Below are 13,487 nucleotides of genomic sequence, written 5' to 3'. Positions count from 1 at the left end.
CTGCGGCCTCTGCTCTCTGGGTAAAAACACTCTGAAACCCTAACACTTAACTGCTCTGGGAGGACATGGACGTGGCTGGACAGAGAAATCGACCCGCTTTCCCATCTCCTTCTGTCAGGTGCTTTTAACAGGAGTTCCTCTGTAGGCTGGGAATAAGTTCCAGAAACATTGGATGCCTTTATGTTCAAAGGTAGATGCAACAGCATCGTGAAACACAACCAGACACTGATTATGAGCCATCGCCATGTTGAGTGGCTGACCTCTGCCAACTGCTTGAGGCCCATTTCAGGAATTACACGAGTTAAGACCCAGGAATGACGGGCACTGGGCCGGGCACATCTACGTGCTCAGTGAGTGCTGGCGTCGTGATCGTTACTCCTCCAAACCCTCGACATCCCCCGGAGGGCTTCCTGGATCCCAGTATAACACAGTCCTGGAGGAAATGCACAGGCTGCCCACACTCGCCCCATGTCTTGCATTGGTGGCCTGCGCGGGGGGATCAGGGAAGGAAGGACAAAGGAGGGGAGCTCCCTTTGTGCCACGCAGCACCTTTCCCTTCCTCTTCTGTGGCCCCCCACATGTCGTGACCCCCACTCCCTGCCCAGCTCAGATTCTCTTTGACTGTGGAATCGCCAGAGAGGCTGGGGGCCAGTATTTCCCAGGTTCGGTCTGGCTCCCTCTCCAGAGACCTCACCCCGAAAAGCCGATCAGCGTGTTCTCAGAAAACACAAGCCCGGTGGAGATGGTTGCCATTTTCTTTACTAAGTGTTATTTTTTCCGTATTAGAGATCTGATTTCCTGCGATTCTTGGAGAGTTCCGGGAGGAAGAAGTCAGGAAGCGAGCACAGGGAGCAGTGACCTACCGCCCGCTCGTGTCCAGCCTTCTCCTTCACGACTGCAGGACGGGGGTCCAGGTTTCCCACATCGGAGACGTTTGCACAGAGAGAACAGTGTCTTTGTGAACGCATCCTGAGGCTGTGAGCAGAAGCTTCAGCATTTCCCCCTGGGTCTGTCCCTCCCCAGCAGCGCGGTTTTCCGGGAGAGTCGGCTCCCTGGGCCTCTCCTTACGAGGAGACAGTACTTGCTTGTTAGATGATTTGGAGTTCCTTCAGAATAAAATATCAGGCAAGGCTAACTGACTGTTATTGTTGTAAAAGGCTTCTGTCTTGGGAAATAGCACTCAGTGAGAGGTGAGGAAAGCAGAAGGAAACCTTGAAAAAAGGAAGGCTCCGAAGAGTGCTCCAGAAGGATCTTCTGAGATCTCCCCTCCCCCACCCTGTCTTCGAGGAACTGGAGAGGTTTTCAACGGCCACTCAGAGGTCGCAGGTCTCCTGATAGTAAAGCTGTTACGGGGGGTAGGATTCGATTGATTTGATTAGATTTTTAACAAGAGCTCTCTGTAGGTACAAGACGAAAAGGAAACTATTTATCCAAGTCTTCACTAGCGAGCCAATGGGATAACAGCGAGTTATCCCCTCCCAGTTACCGTTTTAATAGCTCATCAAAGGTTTAATATACTATCTTGTTTAGTATTCATAATAACTAGAGAGGTCAGGACAGACCCTGTCTAAGACCAGCTCCCTGCTCCTCTTCGTCTTTTGAAGGAGGAACCGAGGCCCAGGGAGGCTGGGTGACATGCCCAAGGTCACAGCCGTGCTGAGCAATGACGCTGAGGCGAAAACATCACCCTGCTGTTCATTCTCCCCCACGTCCGGGTGCCGAGCAGTGCTGCACAAGGCGATCCCGCCCCGCTGTGACGAGATCCCAAAGATGTGGTTCACTCCATAGATGTTTATGTCTACAGTTGAGTTATTATAGTATTCTGGGAGTTCACTCAAAAGATGAGTGTTATTGTATTTTTATTAAAGTAATTAGTCCATGTTTGAAGGTTAAAAACACAACCTCGTTATTGTATTTGGTTATTTATAAGATCAGGCATTTTTGGTTAGTATTGTGAAAACTCTGTGACCCGGGAGTTGAGATAAGGGTTAATTAATTTACTGACTAATAAGTACAATGAACCAAAGACTGTTCAGCCTTGGGGATTAGAGGCGCACGAGGCCAGTGGTCTTGGTGATGGGTCTGTGGCCCCCGCCTGCCCGTCCTCTGAGGAGCAAAGGAGGCCCCGACGTGGTCCACCGCGTCGGAAAGCACATGCCCAGGGCATTTCACCCAGTCTCTTTCACTTGATTGCCGTGGTTTTGCCAGGACGTAGGCAGGACTCGCATTTCTTTCCATTTGATTGATGAAGAAAGAAATCTGTAAAGGGCTGTGCCTTGGCTCCCGTCAGTGGGGGCAGAACCAGGATCGGAATTCAGGTTCTCCGTTCCTGACTCAGTGTTCTTTCTCCGTCCTTGGGCTTTCCTCCAGCTCCAACGTGAGGGTCACGTCTGCATCACTAATAATTTAGTCTATTGCAACAAAACACTTGGATGGTCCCAAACAAGTTATATATACTTTATTTGGGTCAGTTATTAAAATATCCTTTGAAATGCCTATTCCAAAAAATCATTTGAAAGAAGAGATTCTTGTCACCTGGAATGGGAGGGGAGGTGGATGAAGAAATGTCTTCTCAGGAACTTGTTTATTCCTGTAATTCTTTTGTTATAACCAGTACATGCAGACTTCAGCAAATCACGTAAATATGTAAAATGATCATTTTTCACCTTACAAAAGAATTGCTTGTTAGATTTCAGACTACATGAATACAGGGACCGTATCACATTTTTGAAGAGCCAGAATTTGCCCAGTGTGGCCTGTTGCGCCTGGCAATTATGTTTGATGAATGAATGAATGAACAAATGAACACAGAGAATTTTTAAAAATAAGGATGCAACATAGGTGTATGATTAAGATCGGGCCTCAGTGTCAGACGTGTTTGAGATCCACTTTGGGCTGTGCCACCTGCTAAATGTGAAACAATCTTCAAGTTAGGATCTAAGGCTCCATCTCGTCAGGTGTAAAGTGAAAACAATAATGGGCTCGCTCCCATCATTGTTGGTTTATTAATAAAAATGTATCAGGTGCCTACTGTATGCCAGGCACTGTTCAAGGCTCAGGAAGACATCTCAGAAAACACGGGTGGCAGGGACCCTAGACAACAAGCAAGGAGGTGCGTAAGTAAGGAGTTGGTTACAATCGTGATGCAAGCTAGAAAGGAAGTGAGGTAATGCAGGCCAGCTGTGGACTTGCGGCTGCATCAGGTAGAATGGTAAGAAAAGGCTTCTCGAAGGAGGTGACATTGGAACTAAGACCTGGGGAGAAAAGAGTGGGCATCCCTGGGTAGAACAAAGGAAGAGCTTCCTGGAAAGGAAGCAAGAGCAAAGCCCAGGGAGGGGCCGGGGTTGCAGAGCTGGTGGGGCAGAATGGAGGCCCCTGGGCTGGAGTATGGGGAACAAAAGGGTACATGGTGGGAGAGAGGCTGAAGGTCGGCCGGGTCACGGAGCGCCTTGCAGGGTAAGGTCGGCGATGGGGGCTTTGCTGTGACAGCACTGGGGATCCACCGTGAGTCTGAAGAGGGGGCATCCTTATCCGATTGACATTTTTAAACAGTCCTCTGCTCGGTAAAGAGCATCAACACCCACCTAATTGCTTCTATGAAAAACCTGAGTCCTTCTTGGCTCCTCAGTTTCCCCTCTCCCTCTCCATCAACAAATTCAGGGAACTTGCCTCTGAAATACACCCCGAGCATCTCAGTTTCTCCCCACCTCCACAAAGACCGCCTTCTTCCAAGCGACTGTCTCCTGTCCAGGCTATGGCAAGGCAACCTTAGACACTATACAGTTTCAGAGCTCATCAGACTTTCAAAGGGAGAGGTCAAATAGGCAGTTGGACACTTAAGACTAAAGCTCAGGCTGGGGGTTATGTGAGATAACATGCATAGACAGTTGGCACAGGACCTGGCTTCTAGAATGTTCTGAACACTTGATCGTTTAAAAAAATCATACCCATCCTCCTGGTGCTTTTCAACGTGCTGAAAAGATGAAGGGATTTGGAGCAGGAGATGTAGGTTTATGTGCTAGTTTAAGAGAAGTGTGGCTCTGGACACGTCCTGATTCCTGGAGCCCTATTGCGTCCCCTGTGAAATGAGGATGTGGACACCTGTCCTTTCCATTGTGCAAGGCTGCTGTGAGCTGCAGATATGTGATGGAGGTGAAACTGCTTCGTAAGCTGAAAAACATCTTTTCATGAACAATCAACTACGTGAAATTATATTTAATTCAGTTACCTTGTATACAGGACCTCTCAGGTTCCTATACTGTAGGACGACAATACAAACTAAATTTTATTATCGAGCACTGGGGTCTTCAGCTTACAAGAAGACTGAGTTGCGGGGCTGGCCCCGTGGCCGAGTGGTTAAGTTCGCGCGCTCCGCTGCAGGCGGCCCAGTGTTTCGTCGGTTCGAATCCTGGGCGCGGACATGGCACTGCTCGTCAGACCTCGCTGAGGCAGCGTCCCACATGCCACAACTAGAGGAACCCACAACGAAGAATACACAACTATGTACCGGGGGGCTTTGGGGAGAAAAAGGAAAAAATAAAATCTTTAAAAAAAAAAAAAAAGTTGGAAAAAAAAAAAAAAAAGAAGACTGAGTCGCAAGCTCTTGAACTTCAGCCTTGAGTGGTCCACCAGTGCTGTCCGTAGACCTCTCTGGGGAAATGGTGCCGCCCAATGTGGTAGCCACTAGCCATCGTGGCTATTGAGCACTCGAAACGTGGCTAGTGTGATGAAGGAACGCACCTTTTATTTTTTTAATTTTAATTAATTTAAAATTAAATAGCCACGTGTGGCTAGTGGCTACTGTATTGGGCAGTACAAGTCCAAAAGCTCGACTTTCTCAGGACTCATCCACACCATGAGGACCCACGAAGGTCTTTTCTAGTTCTATACACGCGCTGCATGCACAGTTCAGAAATAGACGAGCCAATCTGGATAAAATAAGGGGTGAATCCTGAGTCGCTTTTCTTATCCCCAAGTCAAAGCTAATCCTAGATAGCTTTTTTTAAAGTTCGTAACTGGCTTATCAATCAGCAACAGGAAAGACTTCAAAACAACAACACAGTTTCAAGTAAAAGGCAATCCTGGAAGATGAACCACTTGAGAAACACATTCTCCTGGGAGTTATATTTTGATATCAAGTAGACTACTTGTTCCAAAGTTAATATTCTCCGTTTCTCATTAAGAAAAATCGCTAGGGAAAAAATATTTGGAATTGCATAAATAAACGAAAGGCTGCAGGGGGAATTGTTTATATGATGTTGACAGTTGCAAGGTTGTAAGGGGTTTCCATGATGAGGCTGGCACCAATTTTGTCTCTTTGTGTTCCTATTACTGGGTGTTTAGAACATAAGGTGAAATATAGAGAGAAACAGACAGGAGAGGAAGGTAACACGATTGAATTGTTTAGGGTAAAAGAAACCCAAGGATTGTTTGGGGTAAAAGAAACAATGGAAAGGACTGAAGATGCAAGAAATGAGACAACTTCTGAAGGGGAGCGATGAATAGGGACTGAAATCAAGAAGACAGAGAGAAAACAGATTGGGGTAGGTGGGTGGGGATCAGGGAAGAAATTCCAGATCCACTTGTGAACTATGCCAGGAGCTAAGCCTGTCTGTGGAGGGTGGTGGAAAATAAGGAAGACCAGAAGAAAAATTACTTTGGAAAGAAAGAGAGTGACAAGGTAGTGAGGACAAGGGGGGACAGCTGTCATCTCATTTAATTAAGAAATTATTAATGGAACAGACGGGGCAGCCACAATGAGCCTTTACTGATGAGATGCTACTGAAATTCCAGACAATAGCAGCGGAAAACTTATTGAGAGCCAAAGTGGTAAGAAGGCTAATTTAACTGATAATAACATTATACTTAGCACAATGCTCAGGAATTTAAAAATCACACATTAAATAAATTTAAATGACTCCAGTTATCATCTAATTATGGTTGTTTAAATAATGTAATACAATTAAATGTTAAAAAAATAAAAAGCCCTAATAATTTTAAGTGATGGCTCTCGTGTTCTGAATTCTCCCTTGGAGCAGTTACCATTCAATCCTGCATTCCTTGTGGACGCATAGCGCCTGAATGGCCACACCCTCACAGAACGGAGGTAGTTGTTAGGTAGAAGAGGACAGACGGCAAATTTAGCTTCTAAATGCCTTACTTTTTTCTCCCCTGTCCCTGATTTCCATGGTAAAAAGAGCTAGTTTCTCTCCTCACATAACCACTTCATCTCTTTCTCCTTCCTCCCCTTACCAAGCAGGGTGCCCTGACAGCAGCTCCCTGCCTTCGTCATGAGAAACATGGCGTCAATCTTGTTAGTCTAAATGTCATGTGGGTCATCTGGGACCCCAGCCATGCAAGTTACCTTCAAAAAAAGCTATCTGATTGGAGCCAAGAACCATAGACTTATGGCCGTGACCACGTTGCTGATTGTGATGGGGGGAGAGAAAGGCAACATTTTGCTCACCTGACTCCTTTGTGGGCAGTCAGTCCTGAAATTCTTCTCACTCAGAGTAATTGCCTCATAGTGGGTAGAAAGAAACAGACAAAGCAACTGATCAATTTGAAAATATCTTTATTCTTCCTAATAACACTTGAATGTTGCAAATTATTCCAAAAATATGCAGAGAAAGGTAAAGATCTTATCACCCTACCCAGACAATTACTATCAAGAATTTGATGTGTGTTTCCAGAAATCAACATACATATTAAGATAAATACGTATTATATGTATATATGTACATTAACAAAAATATGTCCTTTTAAACTTAATGTATGATGGCCATTTTCCATGTCAACATGCCATACCTCATTGAATGAAAGACACTCATGATTGTAAGATTATGTACCTATAAGAGGGAAAAAATACTGCAGATTATAATTAGCAGGCTCTGTAGACTACAAGACACATCCTAATTTCAGAGATGTTAAAATATTAAAAAGATGTCTTATAAATGATGAATACAGTATTAAAAATTTCCTTAACCTTTTGGACAGCTGCATAATTCTGCATTGTACGGCCGTATCATAAATTACTCAACAAATCTCCTATTAGTAGACATTTGTATTGTTTCCAATATTTTCAAATTTTCATGAACTTCCTTAATGTACATCTTTGCACACTTGGCGTATTACTTCCTCAGGTTGAATTCCTAGAAGTAGAATTGTTGGAGTAGATAAGTGTGATAATTCTGTCTACACCAGGTGATACTGATTTACCCTCTGACCAGCTGTGTTTCTGGGCGTCTACCTCCTTCAGCCCCAGCAATTCGTATGCCATCTATGTAAACCTGGCCTGGACCTCAAATAAGAAAAATCCAAAGCCATACACCTCATTTGCCATCTACTCTCATTCTTATCTTTCTTCTTAGTGTTCCCAATATTCAAGAGGCCTCAGGAACTTGAAATGGGGATGTCCATAGACAATTCCCCAATAATGGGCAAAGCCCAGATCTGTTTATTTGCAGAGAGCCGCCCTTAACAACAGGGCTGAATTCAACCACCTGCTTTACTGCTCTTCATCTTTCTGCCGCTTGGGACAAGGCCTAGGGACCACAGCTGTGGATGTGACTTAATATTGGTGGCACCAATACCTAGTGGGGCATCTTTCCCGAAATCTTTTGTTTACTGGATCTGAAATCTGTGAGCCCGCACTGTGCCCTAGGCTGTGGGGACACACAGATGAGTTGCTTACAGTTCCTGTCTGAGGAATCTCCGATCTAAGGGGAGATGAGATACGCTCATATGAAGTTAGAGAACAGAAGACAAAATCATCGATTTCAGGAGACAGGATGCGATTTAGTGTCGAAAGAGAGGACATTAAGTCCAGAATTTGAATGAATCAGCCCTGCTGAGAGGCACCAAGACCAATGCTAATGTGCGTGACCTTCTGGAAGCACAAAGTAACACATGGCGGTGCTCCTCCGGCACCTGCGTCCCACACCGTCCCTGCAGAGTTGAAGCACATAGACACAAGCTCAGTGTTTTCCGGGAGCGCCAGAGGCCAGCTGTCCCAGCGTCCCGGGGTCCTGGAGGAGAGCAGCAGGCCACTTGACTTCAGCCTCTTCGGGAGCAGCGCCCTGAGGGCAAGACGCACAGCTCCCAGATCCTGAGCACAGGACTCAGGGCTGCGATGCGAAGGCAGTGGGAATTCACCCGTGACCTGTCCGTGCCCAGTGGCACGGAAACGATAGTCCTGTTCACAAAACAAGCTTGCTAGTTCGTCTGTAATTCAAGTTTGGGGACATACACCTCCCAAACCAAAGTTCATGAGAGAGAGAGAGCGAGCGAGATTTCTTTATTTTGTTCTTTCTGAAGTCAGATGCACATGCTTTCAGGAGGTGTGTCCTGCTTCGGGGCTCCAATTTGATAGTGGTGGCCAGAAACAAATGACTCGCTTGCTGATATGGAGGGAGTGCAAACGCACCTGCCTGGCCCCAGGTCACGGCGTGTGTGTAAACGATGGGGGGGAGGGGCCTGACGACTGGACCCATCAGTGGATCTTAATCAGAACTGTGGGTTGGAATCCTGGGGAGTGTTCCAGAATAGACGCAGGTTTGGACAACCTGGACCCCCTGAATCAGACTCTTGGGGTGGGTGGGGCACAGTTTTTCAAGAAATTCCACCGGTGCCTCAGATGTGCTCCTCTGGTTAAAAATCACTAAACTGGGGGCGCCCCCAGTGGCAGAACGTTAAGTTCGTGGGCCGGATCCTGGGTGTGGACCTACGTACTGCTCATCAAGCTACAAAAAGAAAAAAAGAAAAAATCACTAAACTGAGTAATCTCTAGCCAGGAATTCTCAGACTCAATGTTTTGGGGCTACTGTGTAATAAAAAATAGTGAAGAAAAATCAAAATGAGGCTTAAAATAATTTTAAATAGCACATTTTGAATCCCATAACTTGTGTTTACATTTAACCCCATAACACTTAATGTAAGATTGCAAAGCAATTTAATCTTGCAAGATAGTGAAAGGTTAATGAAAAAGATTCATTCTCGGATCCATAGGCAGTCTGGTCTGAAAATGGAACACACGGGTAAGGTTGTATGATGAATGGCTCCTTCAGTCCTGTTAGGGTGACTCTGAGACTGAAGACACCACCTCGTTTGGTGAAATGGTTACGGTATGAATTTGATCCTCTTCATTGTGGGAAGCCCGGGCCCGTGGTTGTCCTGCCTCCTCCTCCCACCTGCCTCTCCCCAGAGAAAATCCTGCCACGAAAGTCTGGGCTTCACCTGTGATGAACAACCTCCCCTTTGTCTAATGTTGGCTGTAACGTTTCTGGGCTGACCAGTTTCCCCCCAAGGGGAGTGTTGTTAATGATGACGTTAATAAGAGCAGCCAGCATCTGCTGAACTCGTACTGTGTTTTAGGTTCTGTGCTAGGGGCAGGAGACACCTCTTCCTTTCTAGCCGGGGATCCAGGTTCCCAGGAGTTTACAGTTCAGGAGAGGCGGTCTGTTTTCCAGGTTCCATATTAATCGTATTACAATCACAAGTGTGAATATGGTTCTTTTCCACTCTTTCCGCCGGTGTATTGGCTTTCACATAATTATCATCTCTTTTTAGGACACTCAAGCACCTTGACATTGGACACAACCTTAGCATTTGGTGACCAAGAAATTCTTCGAGCTGGTGAGGCAAGACGGGATAGGTGAAGGGAGCCTCCAAGTGAGACGAGAACAGGAGGATGATGGGAGAGCTGGCAACTGTGCAGCCCGAGGAGGGAGCTGGTCCTCGTGGCTCAGTGTCTGCCACCTGCTCCTAGGGTGGCGCCTCTCCCCGTCCCATGCCCCCTGCCCCCTTAAGAGTCAAGGCAGAGTTCCATTCTCCTTTGCTGAGGTCTCGTGTGGAGAGTCCCTCTGCTGACAGTGTTGTATCTCTAACCCATGTGCTCCATACCATTGCCTCCCAAACTGCCCCCCCCCCAAGACATCTTGATGTTCTTCAGTCCTTCTCTGTCTCACAGCTTCCCTAGGTCCTCCTCTCTGCTTCCACATACCCTCAAGACTTCTCTTTCTTCTGCGGCTCTCTCTAGCCCCTAACATAGGTGTCAGCTTTTCACTGCAACAGTTTTTGGAGGCGAAAAAAAGGATTCTGCAGTTACTGACTCCACATACTTGTCATGCCACCAGTGTGCAGTCTGGTTTCTCCTCCCACCATGCTCCTACACACCACGTGCCTCAGCCCTGGCAGATCCCCCGACCTGCCAGAGTCCTTCCTCCTGGGCCTCTCCACGGGATTCGAGACACTTAGTTCCTGGGTGCTCAGTGCCTTTCAGAGTCTCTTCTCTTTCCTAATCTCTAAAATTAGTGATTTCAAAAGATTCCGCCCATTTGTTCTCTCTCTATCCCCTCTCTTATCAACTCTATCTACTCCCACAACTTTACCCACTAGTCGTAACCCATGTCCACACATCACATCCCCAACCTGGTCCTAAACTCTGGGCTAGCTTCCCAGCTTCCTCTGAGACATCTTCAACTGAAAACTTCTCTGAAACTTCACACTCCTCTTTCTAAAATCAAATTTATGTCTTCCCCACACCCAACTCTACACCATCTTTTCCTCCCACCTTTCCTATTTCTGCTCATTTCTTGATCCAGAAACATTTCTTGATCTAGCAACAGCCCAAGGTAGAGACATCCTCCCGCCCCCGACAGGCAGAGATGGAGGAAGGCTGGGCTCTGTTCCATCAGGGGCCAGGCAGAGAGCCGTTCCACCATTGCCAATGCACGGCTTCCAGTGAGGCCTCAGGCACTGACATCCAGATGGCGGGAGGAGAAGGGTCGTGGGAGGTTTCTATGGGCTGGGTCCAGAAGTGGCACACACCATTTTGCTCATGTTCCATCGGCTAGAACTTGGCCACATGGCCTAACTGCAAAGGAGGCTGGGTGATGTTATCTAGCTGTGTGTTTGTGTCAGAAGGAGACAGGTTTCAGTGGGTAGTTCGCTGTCTCCTGTTCTCCCTCTCACCTGCGTTCAAAGCCTTGAAGATGGTATCCCTCACTCCTTCTGATCTCCTTCCCTTTTCCAGTTGGTGACCAGGTCCTGTGATATTTCCTCTGCAAACTACTCATCATACCCAGCCTCTCCATGCTATCCCCACTGTGCTTGTGAGCTCTAACTGGGTGACTATGTTGATCTTCTAACTCAAGTCTTTCCTCTTCTAATCTCTCATTTGTTCAACAAACATTCATTGAGCTCTATATTCTAGGGACCACGTTAAGCACCTCAGGGGAAATGAGGACGTGGATAGACCTTGCTCCTGCTTTGACAGTCTCGTGGGGAATATAGAGGAATAAATGGCTCTTACCACTTGGATTGTTACTACCTCTGACAGGGACGTGCAGAGTGTAGGGGAAGCATGTGGAAGGGGCCTCAACTCCCCTGGCCACTCCACTCACAGAGGACACAATGGTACCCTACTCACCAACCCCTCACTGCCCTCATTGGTCCCTGGCCCATTGTCCTGTTTTATTTTCATCACAGTCCTTAACACCATCAGAGATGATCATGTATAGTTATGTGTTTATTTGCTGGTTTTGTGCCTTCTCCCACTAGAATGGGAGCTACACCAAGAGCAGGCACCATGACTAATTTGTCAGCAGCATACCCACAGGGTCCATAAAAGCATTGACAGGGAGTAGGAAGGGACCTAGTCGGGGGGTTAGTTTAGGTTTCTGGCAGCAATGATCTTTAGGTTGAGGTCTGAAGGATGCATAGGACCTAACCAGGTTTTCTGGTGGTAGAGGGAGAGGCGGCGAGGGAGGAGTTACTGCTGTCAGCTGGGAGGGGAGAGCGCACGGCTGAAATTCTAGGCTGAGGAAGGGGAGTTTGGGGGATGGAGGTGGGAGTGTGGCCCAGTGAACCACACATGTGGGTTTGGATATTCTCCTAAAACCAGTGAGGAGGCATGAAGAGTTTTAGCTAGTGGAGCTGCATTAGGATCCAATTAGAGCTCTAGAGCCTCTGCTGCTCTTTGTGGAATAGATGGAGGAGGGCAGGACGACCAGCGAGAACCCAGGGAAGAGGTCCTGGTAGCAGGAGCCAGAAGAGGATCAGTGATTCAGATCAATTCTTCAGAAGTATTAGCTCAGCTGGTATCACTCCCTCAAAGGAAAGTCTCCAAACGGTGAACGTTGCCAGAAGCTGGGCGATTACTGCATCTTTCCACTTCTGCCCCATCTTCCCTCCCAACCCCAGTCCCACCTCCCCCTGAAGCTGTCCATGATTCACCCTGCTCAGAACTGCTGTGAAAGTCCACGGTCATCCATCCATCTCCACTAATCCTCCATTCACCGTGGAGGCACCATCCTGCGTTGTCTGTAACCCTTACGTTCCTCCCCAGCCTTCCGCGGTAGAATGCTGACATCTTCAAAAAGTGACCCTCATGTGTTATTTCACAAAAATGTGTCTATAGAAATGTAATTTGAACAAACTAACTCACACTAGAGTGTCACTGGTTATGACAGCTTCTTCTATGATGTTAGAATCTTCAAAGAGGATAAAAAGTTCCTTGGGGAAGGAGAGATGTCGAGCCCAGGAGCCCAGTCTTTCTGAAATCGTATCTCCTTAGGATGCTCCAGATTGCAACTGTGACCACTGCTTTGCTCCAACTCTACAAGCCATCTTCATGGAACTGCGACTGCCCCGGGGAGAGATGTTAGGAGAAGGCGCCCTACAGGCAGTGCCTCCATGGGGGCCCCGAGGCCAGTGCACCGGCACCTTCCCGGAGACCACAGATCTTTCTGGCCTTTGCACATTTGGGCTCTGACCATCAGGCTCCCCAGCAGGTCTGAAGTGGCCGAGGTAGCACGTGGCCCTTTGTCTGGGTCTTTTGTTGACGAGCTCACAGAGTTGGGGACTATGTTTTAACTTCAGGAGATGCTGGAGAGCCACCAACTCTAAAAGGGAGATTCCTCTTAAAGGCAGCCTTCTTCCTCCTATCTCCGTCCTCCAAACTCTAGGTCCTTCAAGGCCAGACTTGCAGTTCAGAGAAAGAAGGGCACCTGAGCTCTCAGGGAGGTTTATATTTTGTGTTTGTTCTGTGAGGGGTCGAAGCAGGTAGGGAAGAGGGTTTGGAGGAGGCAGAGCAATTGTCACCTGGGAAGCCAGTTATTCACCAACTCTAGGGAGTAAAAACGAAAACATCCCGTGTCCCCTCGTCAGGGGGCATCTGCAGGGACAACTGCTGCTGAGGCCAGCGTCTCAAGCTGGGGATGCCACCTCGTCCCCTTTCCTTTGTCTTTCAATCCACACATACATTTCTTCAGCTTTCTCCATCTGCTGTTTTTTCTTTTTATTAATAATTAGAATAGCAGGCACTTATCTCTTGTAGGATTTATCTTTGGATTTGTTTTACTTTTTTCATTTTATACCATCCATGTATTTATATTAAAGTGCCCCCTTTTCATAAAAACTGCATTTGCAACAGCTCTTAGGATCGCAGTGTTAAATCACCGTGGCATTGGTGGGCTCCGGGTGTAAAA

At 47.1% G+C, this 13,487-nt stretch overlaps 1 protein-coding gene across 1 annotated transcript in view; it reads left to right on the top strand.

Annotated features, from left to right (window-relative positions):
• Positions 1 to 1,891, top strand: part of KLF7 (KLF transcription factor 7) — a 96,668-nt gene extending 94,777 nt beyond the window's left edge. Inside the window, exon 4 of the mRNA XM_044768327.2 lies at positions 787 to 1,891. Coding sequence (XP_044624262.1) covers positions 787 to 973 — 187 coding nt within the window. The 3' untranslated portion in view covers positions 974 to 1,891. The remainder of the gene's footprint in view (positions 1 to 786) is intronic.
• Positions 1,892 to 13,487: the final 11,596 nt, after the last annotated feature.

The sequence above is a fragment of the Equus asinus genome, chromosome 4 (genome assembly GCF_041296235.1).
Source record: "Equus asinus isolate D_3611 breed Donkey chromosome 4, EquAss-T2T_v2, whole genome shotgun sequence".
NCBI lineage: Eukaryota > Metazoa > Chordata > Mammalia > Perissodactyla > Equidae > Equus > Equus asinus.
The sequence above is the reverse complement of the archived record's forward strand: the minus strand, read 5'-3'. Positions and strand labels throughout refer to the sequence as shown.